Below are 26,228 nucleotides of genomic sequence, written 5' to 3' on the forward strand. Positions count from 1 at the left end.
TTATGCAAATGGTTTTATTTAGGAGATATTATAAAAATATACCAATACATGTTTGTTTGGGATATTTATATTCTCATAAGTACTGATGTTAATGTATATTAACAAGAATGATTATAATTGGTTTTGTTCCAGAAAGAGCACTTTTCATGCCTTTAGCAATCCTGGTAGAGAATACTATCCTTAACTTATAGATACCAAATTCTTTCCTACCCATTCAGAAGATGCATTCCAGAAGTCCATCTTCCTACCAACCACCCACTTCTTGTTTCCCGTTCTGAGAAAGTCGTTTGCATCCCTGAGCCAATGGTTTCTCACTGGTGTTTATCTTATGGTAGTAACTCCAAGGCATTTTGCTTATTCCTTCTTTCTTCATCTCGGTCATTAAATCAGAGGACTGACAGCTTCACCTGGAATCCAAAGCCTACCACAAAATGACCCCACTAGACCTTTCCTTCTTTACCTTTCACCATTCCTCCAAATATTTTCTGTGGTCAAGTCTGATTTTCTACTCTTTGAACATATACTCGACCTTCCATTTATTTAGGGGTGTTTTCATACTGGATGATTACACATGCTCAAAATCAGTCTATTAGCTACAGTTTCCACTGCACATCCTTCTGGTTCTTCTTGTTTTGACTCAACATACTCTTGCCTGTACTTGTTGGCTGCCCAGCTGCTTGAAAAAGCCTGGTTAGCTTTGACCATCATGAGAATAGCATACCCTTGTCAACAGAGACCCTTTGGAGGGCTTTCAACATTCCCATTCTTCAGGCATTTAAATGATGCTGGGATTAAAGGCATCTGGGTGGCTCAGTTGATTAAGCATCCAACTCTTGATACTGGCTCAGGTCATGATCTCACAGTCATGAGATCCAGAGTCTGCTTGGGATTTTCTCTCTCCTTCTCTCACTGTCCCTCCCTCTCTTTCTCTTTCTGTTTCTCAAAATAAACATTTAAATGGTGCCGGGATTTTGCAGCACAGGGAGGGGAAAGATTGGACTGCCTCCTTGAGCCTTCTACCATGTGTTTTTACTTAGGCCCCAAATTCATAAGATCACAAACTCATAAATAATCCCATCAGCTTCTGACTTTAAAACTCTGTATTGGTTCCCTAGGGCTGTTGTAACAAACTGGTTGCTTAAAACAACAGAAATTTAGACTCTCACAGTGCTGGAGGCCAGAGTCCAAAATCAAGGTGTTTGCAAGGCTGTACCGTCTCCAGGGGCTCTAGGGAACAGGTATTCCTTACCTCTCCTAGGTTCCAGTGGCTCCAGATGTTCCTTGGCTTGTGGCCACATCACTTCAACTTCTGTCTCTGTGGTCACATTGCCTCCTCTTCTACATATGTCTCTCTTCTGTGTTTCTCTTATAAGGATGCTTATTATTGGTTTCAGGGCCCACTTAGATAATCCAGGCTAATCTTATCCCAGGATCCTTAACATAATTCTGGTCTTAATCTTCAAAGGACACACAAAGACTGGTTTTCCAGATGACTTACATTCACAGGTTCTTGTAATTTGGGAAGAGATAGAACTTTTTGGTACTATAATTTCAACCCACTACTATAAATTTTTTTCTTTTATACTAGGCTCAAAATTATTGGAAGGTCTCTAGAGGGGAAGTGGGCTACCCAGTGTCATAACAACCAGCTATATTTTTTTCTTTTCTTTATGAAGAGCACTATACAAACTAAAATTACACTTCCTTCCTCCAACTACCTAAAAGAAGTCCTTGGGTATATGAAGTAAAGCAAATTCTGATTTGCTGTGAAGGAAGGGTGGAAGAAATATTAAATAAAGAGGCAGAATCAAAACAGGAGAAGACAAAGCCAAATTTTCAATCAGAAAGTCAAAAATTACATCAAATGTATAGAACAAGTTCATCACAAAATAAGAGAAGAGATGGAAAAATTAGCATCCAGGACAGTTACAATTATGGCAGGATGAGGCATGGCATGGTCTGAGCCACACAGGAATTTGTCCAAAAGCAGAAACCAGGACACTGGGATGCTTGGCATTTATTGTAGAGATGAGAACAACATCTTGAAAAACTATAGATTCATGGTCTGCATTGCCAGATAAAAAATTCCCTAAATAGTAAGATAATGAGTCATAGACAAGCCTAAAGCAACACATTTTCCAAACAAGTGATGTACAAGTATTTATATGCATATGTATGTATATGTTAGTTATTAAAAACACATGTGGAAATATTTTTTTTTTAATTTTTTTTCAACGTTTTTTTATTTATTTTGGGACAGAGAGAGACAGAGCATGAACGGGGGAGGGGCAGAGAGAGAGGGAGACACAGAATCGGAAACAGGCTCCAGGCTCCGAGCCATCAGCCCAGAGCCTGACGCGGGGCTCGAACTCCCGGACCGCGAGATCGTGACCTGGCTGAAGTCGGACGCTTAACCGACTGCGCCACCCAGGCGCCCCCATGTGGAAATATTTTAAGAGAGCTTAAAATACTGTGTAGTCCTGCCTTGATTCTTTGTTTTATCATATCTCAATGAAATAAGCAATGTTGGATCATATTTTATCCATAATTTATAATCTTTTCATTATCTAAGAGCATGAATTTTTAATAAACTATTATAACATTTGTTATCATTGCCCCAAGTGATTTGGGTAAAAATCAACAAAACCAACTAAAAAAGGGTATAAACATATAGGTACCCTAATAATAAATCGTTCACTGCCCATGTACAATGTCAGTGGATGTCCCCAAAGTTTTTAACTGTCCCAGTTGTGCTCTTCCCTCAGGAAATCTTTCTAGATTCTACCTTTAGAATACAGCTCCTTGCTATTCCAGGTAGAGTCCATGGATTAGCAGTAAATGCATGACCTGGGAGCTTGATAGGAGTGCCGAATTTCAACCCTCTGATCTTAGGCTTATGAAATAGATGATCCACATTCATATCACTTTTTGTAGTTTATTATTTATTAATGATCTCTCTGCTTACTCCCTTGAACTTAATATTCTGTCATGTCTAGTTTTTATTTTTATTTCAACTCAGTGGAATATGTGCCATTGTCTCAAAATAGTAAAATTAAAATGCGAGATTATAAAAATGATGCTGTTCAACTAATATTCTTTTTAATGTTCATTTTGTTTAGATCCCCCAATCATTGAAGGGAATATGGAGGCAGCAAGAGCGGTGGATTTAATACCATGGATGGAGTATGAATTTCGTGTGGTAGCAACCAATACGTTGGGTATAGGAGAGCCCAGTATACCATCAAACAGAATTAAAACAGATGGTGCTGGTATGTTGAAGAAACTTTTGAAAATTTGAAAGGTTTATATATATGGTGCCACTTTTATATATAGTTGAACGTATTTGGAAATAAATAATACTCTGAGGTAAGTGATTCATCTAAAAATGTGTGTATGTATTTCACACAGGTGTGTGTATTCTGTGACAAGACAGTCAAAAATCAAGAAAAAGGTCATATGATGTTTAAGAATATTTTTACATAAGGAAAGTAAGGAAAGAAGTAAATAGAAATCTCTGTGTATTCCACTTGGGATGACTAAAATGAAATTGGTATTTATAATATAAACTTTCATATTTGGGTGCCTCGGTAGCTCACTCAGTTAAGCATCTGACTCTGGATTTCTGCTTACTTAGGTCATGATCTAATGGTTCATGGGATCGAGCCCAGAATTGGGCTGTGAGCTGAATCTGCTTGGGATTCTCTCTCTCCCTTTCTCTCTGCCCTTCTCCCACTCTCATGCTCTCACATACACACTCTCTCTCTCTCAAAATAAATAAACTTAAAAAAAATTAAAAAAACAAAAAAACTAAAGGGGCACCTGGGTGGCTCAGTCAGTTAAGCGTCGGACTCTTGGTTGCAGCTCAGGTTGTGATCTCATGGTTTGTGAGTTCGAGCCCTGCATGGTGCTCCGGCTGATAGCATGGAGCCTGCTTAGGATTCTCTCTCTCCCTCTCTCTCTCTGTCCCTCCTCCACTCTTTCTGTCTTTCGAAATAAATAAACTTAAAAAAATTAAAGATTAAAAATTAAATTTCTCAAAAAATAATTTAGAACTTATTTTCAAAAAATTATCACAAATATGAAATGAAAGAAATTTCCTAATGTACAAAGGCTGAAGGAAGGTCTTTGGGGCACTTGGGTGTCTCAGTCGGTTGAGTGTCCGACTTCAGCTCGGGTCATGATCTTACCGCTGGTGGGTTCAGCCCGCATTGGGCTCTGCACTGACAGCTCGGAGCGTGGAACCTGCTTCTGATTCTGTGTCTCCCTCTCTCTCTGCTCCCCCCGCCCCTGGTTGCGCGCTCTCGCTTTCTCTCTCTCTCTCTCTCTCTCTCTCTCTCTGTCTCTCTGTCTCAAAAATAAATACACATTATAAACAAAGCAAAACAAAGGCTGAAGGTCTTTGACTCCAGCAACCTGCATTAGAAATATTAAAAAACTTTTTTACTTAGGAAAAGTATACTAGATGGAAATCCAGTTCTGCATAAATAAATGGAGAACCCATTTGAAAATGGAACTAAGTCCTCACCTGCACTTAATCTCACTTCTCCCTCAGTAAATGCTTCTACCTTCTATGTAGACACTAGAGTGAAAGCCAATTAATCATCCTCAATTCTCTCTCTCCTTCTCTCTGCACCTCCCCAACTTGTGCTCTCTCTCTCAAAATAAGTAAATAAATAAACATTAAAAAATAGAATGTAAACTTTCATGTAAATTTTGAATCTTAACCAGGGAGGCTCATAAGTAACGAGTTTTAAGATTTAGAAGGTTCACAATTCTGCATGTCACTCAAAAACATTTAAAACTGTGTGGCCATGTGGCATGGTCGGGGGCGGGGGGGGAGGGTAGGATAAGCAGGGAGTGGAGACCATGGAATGAGAACTTCCCAGATCTAAACCACGAAGAGAGTCATAGTTTCTCTGAGAAATAGCTAGAATGTGTTCTTTTAATATTAGGTGTCACTCTAAATATGCTCTTTGACCCTAGCTCAACCATGGATGTTGTTCCAATTCAGGTTCACATTTTTAGGCGAAATACCAACTCCATTTAAATAGCCTTTGGTTCAGAAGTACTCAGCTCTATTTTCCTTTTCCCTGAATTACCAGGCAAAAATATTGTTCTGATTATAATAATAGCTCTTTTTTTATTATTCCTTGTGTATGAAAATGAAAATGTTAAAGTTAGAGAGGGAGGAAGCCAAACCATAAGAGACTGTTAAAAACTGAGAATAAACTGAGGGTTGATGGGGGGGTAGGAGGGAGGGGAAAGTGGGTGATGGGCATTGAGGAGGGCACTGTTGGAATGAGCACAGGGTGTTGTATGCAAACCAATTTGAAAATAAATCTCATATTAAAAAAAAAAGAAAAAGAAAATGTTTTGTAGGCTCTCTGAGCTTATTTTTACTATGCCTTGCCAAAGTTCAGTGCTTTATTTGGGAGAAGAGATTTTATTTATTTATTTATTTTAAGTTTATTCACTCTGAGAGAGTGCACGTGGGGGAGGGGCAGAGAGAGAGAGAGAAGGAAAGAGAATCCCAAGCAGGCTCTGCACTGCCAGCACATAGCCCAATGTGGGGCTTGAACCCTTGAACTGTGAGATCATGACCTGAGCTGCAGTCAGACGCTTAACCCACTGAGCCACCCAGGTGCCTGCGAGAGAAAAGATTTTAAAAGGATGATAGACTGCTGTTAAAATCTGTTGTGGTATCTTAATACCACTAATCCACATTGCTGGCTACCTCAATTTCTTGGCCTAACTTCTAAATAGAATTATGAACTCTCATGTCTTAGTTTTTAAAGCCAGTTATTCACAGGACTGCCATCAGTAATCTCTGAAAGTTTCATGTAGTTTACTACATTATTTACCAGATAAAAATAATGATTCTGTAATTAAGGAAGATAATAAACATTGAAATACTGATCTTCACTGAGTATTTTCACACATATTTCAGTTAATTCTTTTGATAATATTTTAAGGTAGGTATTACTATCCAGTGTTCATTAATGGGTAACAGACTCAGAGACAGTAAATAATGTGAAATTCATATAATTACTTGCAAGACTCAGTTCAAATCCAAGATCTGTTTGACACCTATTCTCATACATTGAGCTTTCTCTCTTAAGGGCATTTTCTCAAGCAGGACTCTAAAAGTGTGTACACAGGGAGCCTGTGTAGCTCAGTTGGTTAAGCATCTGACTCTTGATTTCAGCTCAGGTCATGATATCACGATTTGTGAGATGGAGTCCCTTGTAGAGCTCTGCACTGACCGTGTGGAGCCTGCTTGGGATTCTCTTTCTCCCTGTCTCTCTGTCCTTCCCCCACTCACACACAGCATGCTCTCTATCTCTCTCTCAAAGTAAGTAAATAAACATGAAAAAAACCCCAAATATGTATTTATATAAAACTTTATTAGTGTTCTAGGAGTAGTTTAGATTTCATCCTTAACTATAAAGCTAGATATGATAAAATGCTAATTTTTTGTTTGTGTGTTTTGGTATATTCACCTGCGAAATGAACACAACTGTTTCTTTTGCTCTACCTGGCAAGCATCTCATTAGGATAGAGAGGTAATATAAGTTGAAGCTTTGTAGATTACAGATACCATATAGCCAGGATCCTTGTGTTTGGTTTTTATTATTAGTCCCTAGAGCCACTTGTGTTTTTAATATAAACTTCTGTATGATGGACTTTCTTGAAAGACAAAAATAAAAAGGAACATGGGCATGATCTGACCAGTGGTTTTAAACCACATAATTTCATGCTGAGAGATCTTGTACTTGATTTGATTTAACAAGTATTCATTTTCAAAATAAAATTGTAAAAATAAAATAAAATGATTAAGTTTATGCCTAAGGAAACTTTTTTCAGTTAAAAAATTATAACATTCTTGGGGCATCTGGGTGGCTCAGTCAGTTAAGTGGACTTTGGCTCAGCTCATGATCTCATTGTTCGTGGGTTCAAGCCCTGTGCCAGGCTCTGTGCTGACAGCTCAGAGTCTGGAGCCTGCTTCAGATTCTGTGTCTCCCTCTGTCTCTCTCTGCCCCTCCCCCACTCATTCTCTGTCTCTCAAAAATGAATAAACATTAAAAAAATAAAAAATAAATAAAAATTAAAAATTATAACATTCTTATATTTAAATATAGTCCTTTAAAAAAATCTCTTGAGCTTGGCTAACTTTCCATGATGTCTTGACTAACATTGTATGAACTAAGACTTAATCTGAACACATGTTTTGAAATACTGAATTGTTCATTAGAGGAGGAAGGAGCTTTCTCTGGCATTGATGATAGATACAGACCTTCTCCTCTCCTCCTCAGGAAATCTGTTACAAACAGTATCTTAATTATTTAATTTCAGAAGGTGATTGCTTTGGTATACATGGGTTGATCATCTGGAAGGAATTATTGTAAGATCTTTTTTGTCATCTCAAAGTAGAAATGATTATGTTTTTAGGAATACGAACAAAAAGTGTCTCAGAGACTCAGTCTGACTTTAGAATCTGAATTGGTGATTTATATTTAATATCATATTTGGAAGCTCAGGATCATTTTGGTATACTCAATTTATATGAAACTCTAAAGACCTTTCAACCTCACTGTCTTCCTACTCTTCTGAAAGCAGTGTGTAGTATTGAAGCTCCGAGACACCAATCCTTCAGTAGAATCTTGGTGCCATTGTTTCAAACCTTAGATTACATAACCTCTCTGTTTTCTCATCTCAAAATGGAAATTATTTATTTTTTGAGATTTTATGATTTTATGATTTATGATTTAAAAACATATAATGAAAGAAGTTAGTACTATCTAGTGCATAATATTTGCTGCCTAATATTCATTTATTATGCTATTATTCTCATTTTACAGTATAATATGCTTATAAGAAAATATTGTCTACTCTGTAATTGATCACCTCATTTGACAATGTATTTCCATTTTTTATAAGCATACAGAGAATCACATAGCTTCATGTAATTTCTAATCATTTTAGAGAATATATATATATTTATATTTAACATAAATACAAGAATATACATTTAATATAATAAAACTAAATAGAATTTATCTTTAAATATTGTTTTTCTTTTCTTCTTCATTTTAAAAAATTTAATATGCATAAAATTGGACATTCACATTCTTCATTCTAACAAAAAAATAAAAATAGTTTTTAAAACAAGGGGATGTTTGTCTTGCCATGTACCATTATAACAACTCCCTAAGAGATGCCAGCATATGTTATGTGGGATAAAGGCTGGTTCCCATTTGATGGAAAGGTTGCCCCTGCACCTCATTATGCTGATTGAAAGACACAACATTATCTAATGCAGCACATGCCCTTATCTGTCCAATTACTTAATGTTAAGATCGCAGTGCATGGTTGGGTATATTCTTTGGATTCAGACAAGTGCATTATAAAATGGATGGTCCCAAATGAAGAATTAGAAGATGTGTTTGTAATTCATTGTAGCCCATTTAATTTTGACTGTAAGAAAGAGATAACAAAAGCATCCTTCAAAGTAATGTGTCATTAAGACATACCCTCATAGCTAATGGATCTGCAGGTGCAGTTGGTGAGTTGATATCCTAAAATGGCGCATTTGGGTTTGTTTTGACAGCTTTGGCATTTATTTATGCCAGATCAACCTAAGAAGGAAAAGAGAAAAAAAATACAAGAATCAGCACTTTCATCCTTTATATAGAACATTAATTCTGTGTCTAATGAAGCCATTCTCTTTTTATTTAGTTTTATTTTTAATCATTTTAGTTATGTTTGATAAAGGAGAGAAATGGTGCTAAGAGCATGTTTTGTAGCTAGCAAGTTACTGATAAATTTATTTGCTATCATTGGTAATAAAAGAGAGAAATCTTTTTTTAAAGTAGCAAAAAGTATAGATTTTTAAGCAATGAGGAGGCCTGCATTAAAGCTACTATCCATGTAAGCACTGTGACATGGCTAGTTAAGTAACTTCCATTGGGATTCATTTGCCTTTCCTGTAAAATGGGATAATGTTACTTCGCTGTATGCTTACTTCAAAGGGCTGATCTGAGTATCCAGTTAGGTGCAGTATGTAAAAATCACTTCTGAATTCTAGATGAGTCTTTTATGAAGCTGAGCTGCTTCATTCATTCGGCAGACTTTCACAAGTTAGGGATACTTAACACATTAAATTAAAATTAGTTGTACATATTCACTTGTTGCTAAATTAAAGAAAGTGCATCTTCAGTACTGGAATCAGATTCTATTTATGTTGCTATCTTTAGCACTACAAAATTATTTGTGGAAGAGAAAAGGAGGAGCAAGAAGGGTAAGATGGTCGTTCTAGAAATTGGCAGTTAATAGAGGAGGATGAAAAGAGAAGCAGTGATAAAGCCATAGTGATAATTGCACGTTATGATTGAAAAGAACCCATTACCAAATATATTTTATTCTATTTGAAAACAAAGGTCACACATGCATTAAATACTTTTGTTTTTAATATCCTGAGAGAAACTAGATTTCATCCTTTTACTTAAATGAATAGTGCATAGTTGGTTTGAGTTCTTCATAATAACTTCACTGTACCTTATGATCATTTCAGTTTGTAGCATTCTTTTCTGCCCATACAGCATTTCTTCAGATGACTTATTTTTAGATTATCATGCTTTTGAGCAGTTAACAAATTTACTCCGTTCCACCCATTTAAATTTTTCCTGTTTGAGATCAAAGCCTAGATTCATAAACAAACCTCCAATTTCAGCTCTAGAAGACCCTATGACATTAATATTATTGTGAATTATCTCAGACCCTGTATTGTTTTTACCTGTTACGGGAAGAGCATCAGTTTAACATGGCAGATGCATTAGCAATATTAGCAATCTGTTCCACCAGCGGAACAGATCATTAAGAGTTACAAATAGCTACTCTCATTTGAATATCCAAATATTATGCAGTTCATTTGGTTTTGTTAATGGCTAATCACAAAGAATATATATTTAAAAGTAGAATAAAAGCAGATGCAAGACTTTAATTGTACTTTTAATCCCTTGGTTTTTCTAGGTTCTAGAGCATTACAGTTATAACCATTTGAATCTCTTCCTAAAGATTTTGTTTTAAATCACAATGAGATTTTGATGCAAATTAAATTTGAAAGCTACATTCATGGTAACTTTATTTCTGTAAAAGTGGCTATACAAATTAAGCAATAATTAACAAGGACTAAGTAGTCAACAATTTATTTTGAATCAAGGGCCTGTCTTCATATACTTCATGGTTGTTACAATTTAGGGTTTGTCATAAGTCAGTGTGTACACTGTTAAAAAAGAAAAGAAAGAAAAAACAAAAGCAAAAAAACGCTAAAGCTCAAATTGGTACTTCTAAGGAAATTACCTAAGCTTTCAAATCTAAAAGTAAAATTGGCAGCATCAGTTTTTTTCTAAACTGAACAAGTAATTATGACATTGGCTTGAGTTTCTTTTTAAATAATTTTGAGTTCTGTGACTGAAATACAGAAGCACTCTTACAAACATCATTAGGAAATCACTGTTAGACTGAACTCAAGGCAGAAGAACAAATTTAAAAGCTATTTTTAACATGTCACAGTAAAATGATAAATATTGTTTATTCGTGATTAATTCAATAATTTTCTATTTTTTCCTAAATATTTCATTAAAATCTTTTAAATGATTTATTGTTAAAAGAAAGTTTAGTTTGTTCACTGTTAAATTGCTTTGGAGCCTAACGCTGAATAAACTGCCTTGTGTTAGAGTTATTTACTTCCCTGAAAGGAATCATGATTTGCCCAGGTTTTCTGTTCTTGAAAAGCTGAATGCAAATATACAGTAGCTAGGTGCTCAGATTTTTTTTTAAGTTTATTTATTTTGAGAGAAAGAGAGAGTGCAAGCAGGGGAGTGGCAGGGGCAAAGAGAGAGGAAGAGAGAAAATCTCAAGCAGGCTCCACACTGTCAGTGCAGAACCCAATGTGGGGCTTGAACCCATGAACCGTGAGATCATGACCTGAGCTGAAATCAAGAGTTAGACTCTTAACCAACTGAGCCACGCAGGCGCCCCAAGGTGCTCAGATTCTTGTCAGTTATGTAGGGTATATGTCAATCCCACCTGTGAAAAAAAATGCCCCTTAGTTGCTAAAGCTACAGCTGCACATTCAAAGCTAAATGGAGGACATTAAGTCAATAATTCACCTAAGATATAAAACACTCTATTAGAAGGTACAGTTACCTTTATTCCTGCCCTTTATTTTAGCATCATAAGCTGAGTGGGTGATCTTTGAAGGGCAAGTCAATCTTGATTTATTGAAGCATGTTAAAGGAGTTTGAAATAAACAGTATGAAATGGAGAAAAATTCAATCTAACATAATACACATATTTCATTTTTAGCTCTAAATAAAGAGGTTAATTTTGATTATAAAGAAAAGGATTACAGTGAAGTGCTTTGGCAAATAATACTTGATCTAATGAAGGCAATGTTTGATTCAACAAATTGCAGTGCAATAAATTATTCTAAGAGTTATTTTTGAAATTATTTGCCTGTGACCACAATACTTGTACTTAGAGTTAAACACACAAAATTTGATCTATTCATGGATTGTAAGACAGCATGTTCTTTGTTTCTTGTTTCTTGTAGCATGTAGAATTTTAACTTCAGAATATGAGTTATGTTGTTTAAAAGGTTTCCAAGAGTTATTTTAATATCCAGGGTTCAATATGTATTTTATCTAAAGCACTACAATTATCTTTTAACACCTCTGTGCACTCAATTTTTATTTCTAACACTTATGTGGTGACAGTTGAATAGTAAAATAAAATCTCTCAAATTCATATTCATTCCTAATCAGAAATGGAAATCATCACACGGTTTATAGACATAAAACCATACATTTTGTTTCTGTGCAATTAATGTACATATCTCAACAAAGAATTTGCATGGCTAACATAGGAGAAGTTACGAATTATTTTTCTTTGAGTCACAATTATTTGTTGGTATGTGCAGCTTAGTAAATGAACATGTTACTTTGAGCACTCTGAGGAAGGTATGACTATTTCCATGGGAAGGATGTGGGGAATCCAGGGATAATTCATCTTTCATCTGTTCTTGTTTTTTAATGTTTATTCAGTTTTGAGAGAGAGAGAGAGAGAGAGAGAGAGAGAGGGAGGGGCAGAGAAAGAGAGAGAGACAGACTCCAAACCAGGCTGTAGGCTCTGAGCTGTCAGCACAGAGCTGGAACTGGAGCTCTAACCCATGAACCTCAAGATCATGACCTGAGTTGAACTTGGACACTTAACCTACTGAGCCACACAGGTGCCCTTCATCTGTTCTTTAAAATTTTAACAGATCTGGGAATGATATCTCAGACTGAGCCACGACAGTTGTGTGTAAAAACACGGACTTCATCCATGTAGCTGGTCTCTAAGTGCCTCCAGTACAAGACAAACTATGCTTTATATATCTGTGCAACTCCAGTTAGATAAGAATCCAATAGTATACAAATCTGATGAGATACAGCAACTACCCTGAAAGATTTATAGGGAGAGAGAATAACATGGAGAAAAATAAAGAAGAGGTCATTGGACTTAGCAATTTGAAGCAATTTTGTGATTTGTGATTTTTTTGAGAGAGTGAATTTAGTAATATAAAGAAGTGGAAAACAGATTATGGGTCATTAAAAAGCTATTACAGAGTGAAGTACAAAGCATAGCCATATATCAGTTCTTCTTTGCAGTTCTGTGACAAAGTGTTTAATGGTGTGGAGGGTAAGAAGGAGGCAATATTACAGATAATTTTTAAAGATGGAGAGACTGTAAGGTAGAATCCAGTAGAACAAGTGAAACTGAAGGAAGATCTAAAAAGACAGAAGTGTGGGAGAGTCGGAGTCCCTGATGGGGCAAGGTTCTAGAAGGTATTTAGGAACTGGAAGTGAGAGTACCAGAAAAAAATATTAGATTTCAAATATTGCCAGATGTTTTGGAGAAACTTTATCCAATGTTAATACACAGGAGCTATTTAATATTATTTGTAGATTGAAGCATAAAACTAACACAACAGTAAATTATAAGAAGGTCATAAGTTTCAAAAGTAAGAGCTGTGGAATATTTTCCTAACAAAATAGATCTAATCTTTCAAAATCATATTAAATGAAAGGACACAGGAAAAAAAAAAAAGATGTGTGTGGGAGGGCAAATTTGCTTTGCTCCCCCCTGCTAAAGAAAACCCATACTTTCCTATGGCACTGAATCAATTTTTAGCTTGGCAGGAAAACATATTTATATTTATATTTATATTTATACTTATATTTATATTTATACTTATATTTATATTTATATAATTATATATATATAATATATGATAGATTGCAGCTACTGTGAGGCATTATCATTATAATTGAGTGGGTAATGTGTGCAGCTTGTGTTTCCTAGTGAAGAAAAAATTTATGGTCTTGGAGTGCCAGAAAAAAATTGCATAACCTCATTTTTTATTGTTTGTTTCAGCTCCTAATGTGGCGCCTTCAGATGTAGGAGGTGGAGGTGGAAGCAACAGAGAGCTGACCATAACATGGGTGGTAAGTATGAATAAGTTGCATATATTATAGGCTCCTTTACCTACACTGAATCTCAAAACCATTTTGTTTCCTGAAATAATGGAATAAAAGACAATGCCCAGAGTAAACTGTTTTTGTTTTGTTCTGTTTTGTTTTTGTTTAAATATAATAAAAAAATTGAATTGGCAATTAGGGAAATTATCAACAAGTAGAAGAAACTGAGTTCACCAGAGATTTCAATGTAGATTTTGTCTCCATTAAGTGAATGTAAAGAGAAAATTGAATTTTGAGTGGAAAGCAATCCACTGTTGTTCTGCATATGGTTGTTATCGACATTCATTTGTTGATTTACGCCTTATGAGTTAACTCATAAGGTAGAAATCTAGTGAGTGTACATTGAACACTTTTATTCATGGTCAAGATAGAATCAGAGGCCAAGGATGCTAGCTATCTATTTGTTTTCTTTGCATGACCGTATCTACCACCTTTCTTGATTTATAAGAATTACCTGGAGAAAAATAGGAATTTGTGGTTTATAGAGTAACAATATAAAAGTTATTGCTGTTATTTTTGGTGAAATAAATTGTTCACGATGTATTTTAATTTAAATAAAATGTGAATTTTATTTTTAAAAGAACATAACAAAGAAATACCTTTTATAACCATAGATGCAAAACTTAACAAAATGTTGGCAAATTGAGCCCAGCAAAATACTAAAAGAATGATACACTATGACAAAGTAGAGTTTATCCCAGCAATGCAAAGTTGGTTTCACAAATCTCATCATATTGGCAGAATAAAGGAATGAAACCATAGGATCTTCTCAATAGATGCATAAAAAGCACTTGGCAACTTAAAACAGTCATTTATTTTTTAAAAATTCAAGGTAAACTAGAAATAGATGGGAATTTCCTACACCTGGTAAAGAGTATTTATAGAAATCTTGTAGCTAATATAATGGGCTCAGTGGTGAGAGACTAAGTGTTTTCCTTTTAAGTTTGGACACAGAGCAAATATATCCCCTCTTGATGTTATAATAGTCCCCAACCAGTGAAATAGGGCAGAAAAAAAGAAAAGGAAGAAGAAGAAGAAGAAGAAGAAGAAGAAGAAGAAGAAGAAAAGAAAAAAGAGCACGAAGTGTATATGTGCAGAAAATTCTAGGAAACCTATAAACAACTTTTAAAATTAATAGGCATATTTAATAGAATTGCAGGATACCTAATCAATGTTCTAAAGTCAAATGTTCTTTTATATTTTATTGGTTTGCTGCTAACAAAACTTTAAAAATACATTTATAATGACAATTAGAAAAACATAAAATACAGACATAAATTAAACAGAAACATACAAGACTTCTCTACCAAGAACTACAAAATATTCCTGAGAGAAACTAAGGAAAATCCAAATAAATGAACATAAATAGCATGTTCATGGATTAGAAGAATCAAGTAAATCTGAAAAATAAAAACAGAAAAACAAAGGTGTAGGATTTCACTACCTGAATTCAAAATTTACTAAAGCTGCATTAATTAAGACAATGTGATATTCCCATAAGGACTGATACATATCAATGGAGTAGAGAGCCCAGAAATAGACTCACACTCATATGATCAATTAACTTGCAACAAAGGCACCAAAGTGATACAAAGAAAATAACTTTATTTTCTTTTTCAATAAAAAGAAAAACTTGTTAACGAAAGGTACTGGAATAATTGGGTATTCAACTGGGGAACGTTTACCCAAAAGGAATCTGGATGTTCTTTGGTACTGCTCTTGTTCACTACACTAAACTGATATATTTGTCCTTTTCTATTTACACATCAGTAATGTAGTATCAGCTAGTCCAAAGACCATATCTACTATTATGGTAATATTTCTACCGCAGGGGTATTCTCCTTTTGTTTGTTTTGTAAAAATAATTTTTTAAGCTAGAAAGCAACATTTTTTTTAAATTAATGACAGCTCCAATGCTGAAGTATTATGTAAACAAAAATTACTCAAGATCACACAAGTCAGAAATAACTCACATTGACATTTTGGGGTGGTCTTTCTAATCTTCTACATATGATGTCATAAAATTTGTAAAATAAAAACAGAAAGCTGTTTTCTAAGCATTTTTAAACTTAATATTATTTTGCATGCAATTTTCTTTCTTCAAGACTCCTTGATATTTTATTATGTTGTTTGCATAGAATATGGCAATATTAACTTTCAGTTCAACATGTTTCCATGACATTTGTAATTGCATTTTTGAAAAACAAATTTTATCTTCAAGCTTTATCCAACTTGAACATCTATTTCTGAAGTATCTGACAAACTCACAATGACTTCTTTTCATGAAAATTGTTCATGTCACGATCCCCTATCCAAAATGTTACTTTACTTGAAAAAAAAAAAGGAAGAAGAAAAAAAATCAATGCTCAAAGCACAAGCAAGAATAAATTACTAAAATTATTTTTTTCCTCAAATGCAAGTCAGATTTTACCTATGGCTGAGTGTATAGTTCCTGTGCAAAAATTGATCCACTGGCCTAAAAGATTAAACAAACATCTTGCTATCTGATTCTAGATAGATTTTGAGCTCGCTGTGGTGTAGTAACCCAATTTTAATTTATAACACTTCTCTGGGCATTCAAAACCCCAAAGATTTAAAAACTTTTATATCAGCACCTGTTTTCAAAATGAAGTTTGCTTTCTTACCTGAGACTTATTTTGACCACTAGTGTAATGTATTACAATATGTTGTCTCAGGAGTCACCCAAGGGACTTGTTATTGAGGCACCCAAAACGTTTTGCTAATCTTTTATGACCCAAAGGGAAGTCTATCTCAGAAACCATAATGTCTGAGAAACAATGCCTCTCATCTGGATTTTTGAAGTGAGACAGATATTGGTGGAGGAGAGGGCTGCAATAGTATAAACTTGTCTGCATTAGACATCTGTTTATCTAGGTAACATGTTTATATAGGTCCATGTGTACCCATTAAATATCTTTAGTGTTCAATCATTGCAGATAGTCAAAAAGCACAACCTAGCTCCAAGGGATTTTTAGGAGTGCAAAAAAAAAAAATCAGGTTTTAATTTTTGCAGAAATCAAATCAATTTAAGTAAGTGGATATTTAGCAAAAATGGACTTTATTCAGTGCTGTGTCATATTTTATTCTTGGCATTTAGGTTACATTCTTAAGTAAGATTTAGAAATACTGAATGCTGAATATCAAGTTATTTAATTTGTAGGTTTTAGTCAATGTAACATGCATAAGTGTGGATATTAGGGAAATTAGAATATTCTAACTTTTATATATGAATTTTTTAAATTTTTTCCCAATATATGAAGTTCTTTGTCGAATTAGTTTCCATACAACACCCAGTGCTCATCCCAAAAGGTGCCCTCCTCAATATCCATCACCCACCCTCCCCTCCCTCCCACCCCCCATCAACGCTTAGTTTGTTCTCACTTTTTAAGAGTCTCTTATGCTTTGGCTCTCTTTCACTCTAACCTCTTTTTTTTATTTCCTTCCCCTCCCCCATGGGTTTCTGTTAAGTTTCTCAGGATCCACATAAGAGTGAAACCATATGGTATCTGTCTTTCTCTGTATGGCTTATTTCACTTAGCATCACACTCTCCAGTTCCATCCACATTGCTGCAAAGGGCCATATTTCGTTCTTTCTCATTGCCACGTAGTACTCCATTGTGTGTATAAACCACAATTTCTTTATCCATTCATCAGTTGATGGACATTTAGGCTCTTTCCATAATTTGGCTATTGTTGAGAGTGCTGCTATAAACATTGGGGTACAAGTGCCCCTATGCATATATATGAATTGGTTTTAAAAAAAAATTGGATGGTATCTGTTTCAGGATAAGATGCGGGCTTGTCAAAAATTCATAATTAGAAATCCTATTCTAAAATTTTTAAATCAAGTCTCTATGGCCTGAGACTTATTAATTTTTTTCCCCAAGGAGTTTTTTTTTTTTTCTTTTCTGGAATTTTTTTTTCTCCAGTTTCATTGGGATTTGAAAATTCTCTAGCTGACTCTGGTATACTCTAAATTGCAAAAACTAGGTAGATAACTATCAGTAAGAAAAGTTCAAACTACTGTGAAACACTAGGTTCTATTATCTAATAATTTAAAAAATCACAATATGTGCATCCTGGGGATTATGCTTTCAGGATGTACATTTCTATACCATCCTGTTTAACATATGTATATTCAAGAAACTGTGGTATATTTACTTCATGGTTTTTCCTCAAGATAACTTTGATTTTTCTGGTGAAAAATTAAAGACACAATTTGCATATTTCTCTTTTTGACTGAAAACGACTAAGTAATGAGTATTTACTAGAACTAGCTTTGTCGTTATTTATAAATAATGACTTGTTAAGGCTGACATGAACTTCCTTATTGGGCAGATGACGTGTGTAATGATAAGAAACTCAGGAAATAATGCCAAACAGAGCACATTCTTCAATACTGTGTCAGACAGGGGCCCACAGCCAGCCTCCTACAGATGAAGGCAATATCATCTCTTCCTACCTTTTCTCTCTTTTCTCCTCTGACCAGTGTGTACTGTTTGATTACAGGACAGATATTCTAGAGTCATATACAACTCTCTTTGTTTTAGGTTCTAGGCATGAAAGTAAATGAAACTCACAGAAACTCTGCCCTCATGAAACTTATATTCTAATAGTTGAGAAAGATAATGAAGTAGATAGATAAGTAAATTATATAGTGTGGATCATGGTAGTGTTACAGAAAAGAAAATAAAGCAGGGAGGTGGGGTCTATGGGGTGTTATGGAAATAGTCTTGAAATGGCAGATCTTGTGGCCAGGAAAGACCACAAGTAGGTGATTTTTACCTCAAGAAAGTGAAGGAGGGAAGCTTCTGATGTATGGGAGAGCATTCTAGGCAGAAAGAATTGAATGTAAAAAGGTCCAGAGTGAGAGCCCCCCTGAGATATTCCAGGAAGAGAATACTTAGTAAGTAAAGTCATTACTTGTTTGGGCATGTTTTTGCCCTGGCATTTTCAGGCAGCACTAACTTATGAACATGTTTTTTTAAGTAATTTTTTACAAAGAACATGCTTCCATGTGTATTGTTATTATTACTTGCGTTGGATTTCCTCCTTATTAATTATATTGCTTAAACCTATTTAATATATCAATTTCTATTTAGCCTTTGTCAAGAGAATACCACTACGGCAACAATTTTGGTTACATAGTGGCATTTAAGCCTTTTGATGGGGAAGAATGGAAAAAAGTTACAGTAACTAATCCAGATACTGGCCGCTATGTCCATAAAGATGAGACCATGCGCCCTTCCACTGCATTTCAAGTCAAAGTTAAGGCCTTCAACAACAAAGGAGATGGACCTTACAGCCTCACAGCAGTCATTAATTCAGCACAAGACGGTAGGTAAAAGACCTTACTAACATGATGAGGGAAGATAAACCTAACTCTCTGGTAGGTATTTTGTTTGCTGTCTTTCAGGCCTTACTTGCTAAGATCTGTTCATAGTACTAGGCATTTAGTAAAAGAGTATTACTTTGATCAAAACTAAAATGTCATTCCAACCATTTAAAGACAAGAGTACCTCCCAAATATTTTTCATCCTTTAGATCATGTCCACGATAATTAGGAAATCTCCGCTAAAATAATTGGCTTTGGACCCCTGTTTTTGGCTTCTTGATTCTAATTGTGAAGTGAGAAATTCTCCATACTTGGTTGGTACCTTAGTATGTCTGTGCATTCACAATGCTTACTACTTACAAATTCCTTAACATATACTTTTCTGGGGGTAAAGTTTCCCCTTTTAACCCCCAAATTGTATAATTATATCCTTTATGTAACTTCTTTGCCATTTCAATAGAGTGCTGAAATTTTATTAAAGGGAATCTAGGCATAATTCTATGAAGAAGGAGTCAGAAAGTTGAATTTTTTTATTGGGAAAGGAAAAATTTGTCTGGAGAACTAGTTAAGGGGAAAAATATATAGATACTGGCTCTCTTTGTTTTTCTAGAAACTTTATCTGAACTGAGAATGCTTTTAAAAGACTTTATATGGGGCGCCTGGGTGGTGCAGTCGGTTAAGCGTCCGACTTCAGCCAGGTCACGATCTCGCGGTCCATGAGTTCGAGCCCCGCGTCAGGCTCTGGGCTGATGGCTCAGAGCCTGGAGCCTGTTTCCGATTCTGTGTCTCCCTCTCTCTCTGCCCCTCGCCCGTTCATGCTCTGTCTCTCTCTGTCCCAAAAATAAATAAACGTTGAAAACAAAAAAAAAAAAAATTAAAAAAAAAAAAAAAAAGACTTTATATGTCTTTGATAAATAATACATCGTTTTGGATTAAACATAATAACATTGATTTCTGTGATTTCCTATTTAAGCTACTATGCTTTTTATTGTTTTCCTATTAAAGAAACATAAGACCTCCTTATTATACCTCTGTACTCATGAGCACTATGTAAACAATTAATGGCTAGAAAAGCAAATGGAGATTCCATTGCCTTCTGACCTGACACATTTGTCCTTGGCCAAGTTCTCTTCACATACGTGTGAGAAGCACAAAAGGAAATAAAACAGGAAATACTCCTCTGATCTCTTAGAGGAAAAACACTCTATTCATTTGCCAAATTTGTGTTAGCTTCTACTTCAAAATACACATTTAGCTATCAGAACTCACATAACGCTCTTCAGCCATACAGTTACTAGCTTCCCTACTTGTTAAAAATTTAACGTGTATTCCCATCATTCCATGATCTTTACTTACAACACAAACATGAAAGGCAATCTTATATATATGGTTATATATACATGTAGGTGCACGCACACACACACACACACACACACACACACATGCTTTTTTTTAAGTTAACTAAATACATGGAGAGAATAAACATGGAAATTATTTAAGTTTATAATCAAGTCAGGGCTTTCAGACCTGAGTAATAATTCTTACATTCTCTATACTTATTCTGATTCAATAGAAAGATGGTAACTTGGCTCAGTGTTACCAGTTTGAACAATCTGAGTATCCCCCACAGAAGAAATGAAAGTAAAAAGCACTTTACAAGTTATCTTCTCACCCAATATCAACTTTTTAGTGCCTTATTTGATGCTAAAGTAATCAGGCAAAGGGCCATGCTTGTCATCTCTGTAGTCATGACCATCTGCATTTAATTATATTTCTTTCCTAAATGTTTCATAAGTCTCATAAAACCTGCATGTGCCGAAGCTTGTATAAGCGTTCCTCTCTTCTTCTCCTGCTAGGAAATCAATCATAGTGCTACACATTAACCTTGATTTAGAAAGGCAACAATGTCCATGTGCAGGACATTTTTTACACAAAAGAGGATTATGGTTTGTTAATAAATGACAATAAAAATTGACCATTCTTGCTTAAAGATTTCCTTAGTTTCTTTGTGTAATTTTCATAAGGGATGTAAATTACTTTTTATTTTTCACTGAACAGAGACCTTTTTGATACATACTTGACTTGATGCCCAGTTGGAAGATTAGACTTATAAAAGCTTTCCTGAGCACAAGAAGCAGTGGATGTCACAACTTGTTTCAAAGGATCTAAAAAAAAAAAAAAAAAACTTAGCTTAAACATAAAAGAAAAGGAGAGAAGTATTCCTGTGTATCTGTACCTTATGTAAATACAAAGTGTGAGTGAGAAAAATGAAAATTAAATGTAATGAACAATTTTAATAAATACCAAATTTCCTATTTTTGATAATATAGAGTTATATAAATATAATGAATTGAATGTGCATCCACAGGCTTTCTTAAAGCAGATTAGTACAGAGAAATACAAAAAAATAATTAGTACAGTTCTTGCTCACAGATATTGGAGAAATCCGTGAAAGAGTTTATATTTTGTAAAAGTGTGTGTGTGCATGTGTATGTACATGTGTGTGAATATATTAACATTCATGTAGATGACTGTGTGTCATCATATATCATTGCTGACCATGAAATAAAATAATATTAGTAAAAACAGAGAAAAAGATAATAAAATTACTGGTCTTGTTTTATTTTAGAAATACGAAAACTTGAAAAAATATTAAAATGTAATTTTAATCCATTCATACAGCAAATGGTGCTATATGAATATAAGCACCTTATATAAGAATGTAATGTTCTCATCAAATTTCAGCTCCCAGTGAAGCCCCAACAGAAGTAGGTGTAAAAGTCTTATCATCTTCTGAGATATCTGTTCATTGGGATCATGTTGTAGAAAAAATTGTGGAAAGCTATCAGGTGAGTTCAATTTTTATTAAACTATATACATTTATTCAAAAGTTTATTATCGTAAGTTTTCAAATATGTTGTCCCTTTGAATGTTCTGTGGCCATTGATTTATGTGGCAACTAACACTATAATCTCTGTGTCTAATATGTTGGGCATTCATAAGCTGGTTGTTAAGAGTAAGGCGGAGATTCCTAACTATCTAGGAGAGATACAGAGTCCTGTGTGTTGACAAACAGTTGACTGAAATAAACACTAAGGTAATAACACCCATAGTTAAATGAGATCTCTTGAGACATTCTCATAAACTGTTGCCAAATTTAAAAATTTTTTGGAAACCATTTTGATAATTTATAAAAGCATCCTTAAAATGTTTATTCTATTTGTCTCAGTAGTTCCACTTCTAATGGTCCCTATAAAAGAAATAACTAAAAATATACCAGATATGTGTCTCATAATGTTATTTATGAAGGTAGAAAATTGGCAACATTCGAAATGTCCCAAAGGAAATTTTCCTTGAGTTGAGTCTTAAAATACCAGTAGGAATTCACCAGATACAAAGGGGAGAGTTTGTCTTAGTTGAAGGGAAGAAGACCTGGAAAATTGAAGCTAGAATGATAGTCGGGGCCTTTAATACAATACTAGCAAAATTAAGATTTGATTGTGCAGGAAATGTGATATCATCTCATATGTTTAATTAAGCACATAGAGTGAAAATTAGGAGGAATTGGCAACATCTGATCTTTGCAGATGAGCAAATGGATGCCAGAGATTCAACAACTTGCCTCAGCACAAATTAAGTGTCAAAGCAGTATCTAAAATTCAGCTTTGATGATTCAAAGTTCAAGGCTTTATGCCAAACCACAGACTCCTTTCTGTTTTAGAAGTGAATGCCCTTCTGAAACCATGGGCGCTGAACTGCGCACACAGCCAGCTTGCCCTCTCAGTTCTTGTGCACCTTCCTTCTTCATCTGTTGGAATATTAGCTCTTTGAGGGCAAGATTTTGTCTCTTTTTCTCTCAGCACCAAGAACAAGTGCTGGGCACAGGGTAGGCACTAAACAGGTATTCAGGCTGAATAGAGCTACAGTATTATCAAATCATATGTTACAATCTGGACTTCTCAAAGCCATGTTTCTGAGATGTGACCACAAAACCAACCCAAGATTTTAAGTTTTAAACATGTAAATATCAGGAAGCTTTTTTTCTTCAGTAACATAGGTTATGATTTGGGTACATGTCAAAGTGTCTTCAGATAATCTTTGCAAGGGTTCAGCTGAAGCTATTATGAAAAGAGTGGAATGGTAGGAATGAACTGGAAAGACAGTATTCATAACTTATTAAATTGACCTTTACATTTAAAGCTAGTAGGAAAGGAATGGGAAAAATAAAGAAATTCACTAGGCATTACAAACCCCTATAATAAACAAGTCCAAGGTTTCTTGGGAGAAGACATCAGTATTTGGAGCTTGAAAGTCATCTTGGACCATAGGATTTTTTTCTTCTTTCATATTATTCATTTTTAAATAATAAAAAAAGAGAAAAAAGGTTATTTAAAATATAACTCACTCATTGAATCAAAATGCTAAATTTATATTTTACTTTGTTTAAAACATTGACCTAGCATTGGCACCAATGAATTTAGGCAATAACCAGAATGTAAGCTTTTTTGATTGGAAGTAAACATCAGTTAAGGATTTTCAATGAAATAGTCCATTAAAAATAATAGTTATCAGATAATATTTTCTCAAATGATAATTTCAAGGAAAATGTATACCATTGAGGAATTTGGTTTCACAGATATCTGATTTTCTGTAATTCCATATTAAGTAGAAAACAGTGAGCTCTTTTGCTGAGCAGATGTGCATTGATATCTCAACTCTGTCACTGAGGAATTTGATACAAAATTTACCTGAAATTTCTGAACCTTGGTTCTCTTACCTGGAAAGGTGAGAGAGTAATCATGCCTCATAGAACTGTTGTGTGGAATGAAATCAAAACATTTAATGCCTTTCCTGTTCTATGTCATTGGACATTTGAAGACAGTGATAGTGATGATAATGACAGTGATGAAAATGATACTGATAATATTGATAAGAATGATAACATTTGTTGAGCCTTTATGATGCTCAACAGCACTGGAGTTTAGAAATATTTGTCTGCGTAATAATTAGCATAACCAGATTTGAACCTAGGTCTTACGTCTCCAAATAAATTTAAAATATTGGACATAAATCGCAAAATTATTGTTTCCAGTTGTTCTTTCTTAAAACCTTTTTGAGTTGTTGACACAGAACCTTGAATATCAAAGAGATAAGCATGAAAGCTTAAAAGAGAATGTCTGTAACATTTATTCTCCTGTAAGAAAATGCCCCTGTATAGGGGGTGGGGGGGAGGTTGACTGACTATAATGTGGTTATTGTTTCTATTCTAAAATATTATGGGAGAAGCCAATGGTTTAACAAGATAGATGATTGAGAAAACTAATACCCCAGTGCACTTCCTATAAAAATGTACTCAGGGACAAAGTTATACAGAAACAGAGAAAAAAAAAGTAACACATTAAGAAAATAAAATAAAAACTGGAAAAGCCCGAGTCCTGTGTGATTAACCCCTTCTCAAGGTTAATTTCCTGATATTTCAAGTGAGAACTGTGAGCAGTTGAGTTTAAAAATAATCTCTTCCCTTGTGGTTTTAAAATCTATCTCAGTAGAGTGTTTAAGTTCTACTTATTTTTTCCTCTTGCCTAGTTAAAGAGCTCCCCACTCCTAACCTTAATGGTACAAGTTTTTCTGCAGTGTAGGAAAGGTGTATTAGAGCTTTGAGCTCCTGCCCAGAATCCCCAAAAGACAGTTTGTTCACCCAGCAGGTACAACACCCACTTAACTTAATGTAAACAAGCATAATATGCTATCAGGAATAATGAATGCAAAATCTCTTAACAAGTGAATTAGAGATTAATGCAAATAATCAGTTTCACAATTATCTTAAAAGATTATCAACCCTGAGTAATCTCAGTTTTTTAAAGGTTAATTGATTATAGTGAGCACATTTAGGAAGTACTAATATTTAGGAAGTACTTCATTTTCTTATTTTGGATCTTGATCTCCCCAAAGCAAAGTCTGACACACAGGTGTGGGAGAAGGTAGTGTTTTTGTTGTTGCTGTTGTTGATCCATTTGTTTTAATATGATCCTGGAGAGCAAAAAATGAGGAAAAACAGAGTGAAGAGGAAAAGGGGAAGCTTGGATAGAAAGATGCGTATCTTTTTGGCAAACCCTGTTGGCAACTGGTGCTCCATCTCTTGGGATCTCTGAGGACCTTTAGAATGTGGCTTAGAATTGCCCTACCTGGGATAAAAGGGGGAGCATTCATCCACTGCTGCCCCCCACTGGTTAAGGGTGGCCCCATCAGCATCACCTCCTCTCCCACTTCCGTGGACTGTGGGACAAGTTTCACATCGCAGCATCAAAGACATCCTGGGACTGGGAGTGCGAGGCCAGCAGCACTAGCATGGGTGAAATGCTTACTGGTCATGCTTAGGGGAAGTACCTAAGTGAAGCCTCCATAGAATTGGTTGGTCCCTGCACCAGTGGCTGGAATAAAATAATTTTGAATAGCTCCCAAAAGGTGTAAGAATATGGATTGGAATGATTTATATTTTTGCTATTCCTTTCCCATAGAATATTCTAGTAATCAAAGGAGTCTAACATTTGGATAATATAGTTATTGTATATTTTTAGAGATTGAGCTTTTTTTGTGTCAGAGTCTCGGTTTTTCACTTAAATGACCATATTAACCGTTTCTCCTAAATACTGTATTAAATCTTTTACAAAAGAATCTTCACTTGTCACATGATTATGATTTTTTTTTTCCAGCAAATTCAGAACTGAAAGGGCAGAACTTAGAAATCTGATCCAAAAGGTTACTGAAGGGGCGCCTGCCTGAGTGGCTCAGTCAGTTAAGGATCTGACTCCAACTCTTGATTTCAGCTCAGGTCATGATCTCCTGGTTCGGGAGATCAAGCCCTACATCCACGAGCCTGTTTGGGATTCTCTCTCTCCCTCTGTCTCTCTCTTTCTTCCTCTTCCATGTTCTCTCTCTGTCTCTCTCTGTCTCTCTCTGTCTCTCTCTCTCTCTCTCTCTCTCTCTGTCTCTCTCTCTCTCTTTCTCTCAGTCAAAATACCTAAATAAACTTAAGAAAAACTTTACTGAAGTTGAAAATAATAAAATGGAGCAAACCCAATTTTCAAAAGTGCTAAATATCTTCAGGCACTTCCATAATTGTAACATCCATTCCTTTTTTCTAAACCCCTTTGGAGAAAATGAGGTTTTAGAAAAGCCATTTTCCCTGCAAATTTCTTAAATTTTTCTGAGAAGGAATATAACTATATTGTCATTGTACAAAAGTATTGTAAGTGTAGCACACAATTTATGGAAAGTGTGATATTCTTCTG

General features: G+C 34.9%; 1 protein-coding gene across 1 annotated transcript in view; it reads left to right on the plus strand.

The window, feature by feature from the left end:
* Window positions 1-26,228, plus strand: part of CNTN1 (contactin 1) — a 168,253-nt gene that overhangs the window by 86,631 nt on the left and 55,394 nt on the right. The window contains exons 15-18 of the mRNA XM_047066344.1: window positions 3,120-3,269; window positions 13,477-13,547; window positions 18,704-18,938; window positions 21,682-21,785. Of these exons, the coding sequence (XP_046922300.1) occupies window positions 3,120-3,269; window positions 13,477-13,547; window positions 18,704-18,938; window positions 21,682-21,785 (560 nt within the window). The remainder of the gene's footprint in view (window positions 1-3,119; window positions 3,270-13,476; window positions 13,548-18,703; window positions 18,939-21,681; window positions 21,786-26,228) is intronic.

This window comes from Lynx rufus, unplaced genomic scaffold (assembly GCF_022079265.1).
Source record: "Lynx rufus isolate CCGP_SWC_20201006 ecotype Redwood Valley unplaced genomic scaffold, mLynRuf1.p SCAF_7, whole genome shotgun sequence".
In the NCBI taxonomy this organism is placed as follows: Eukaryota; Metazoa; Chordata; class Mammalia; order Carnivora; family Felidae; genus Lynx; species Lynx rufus.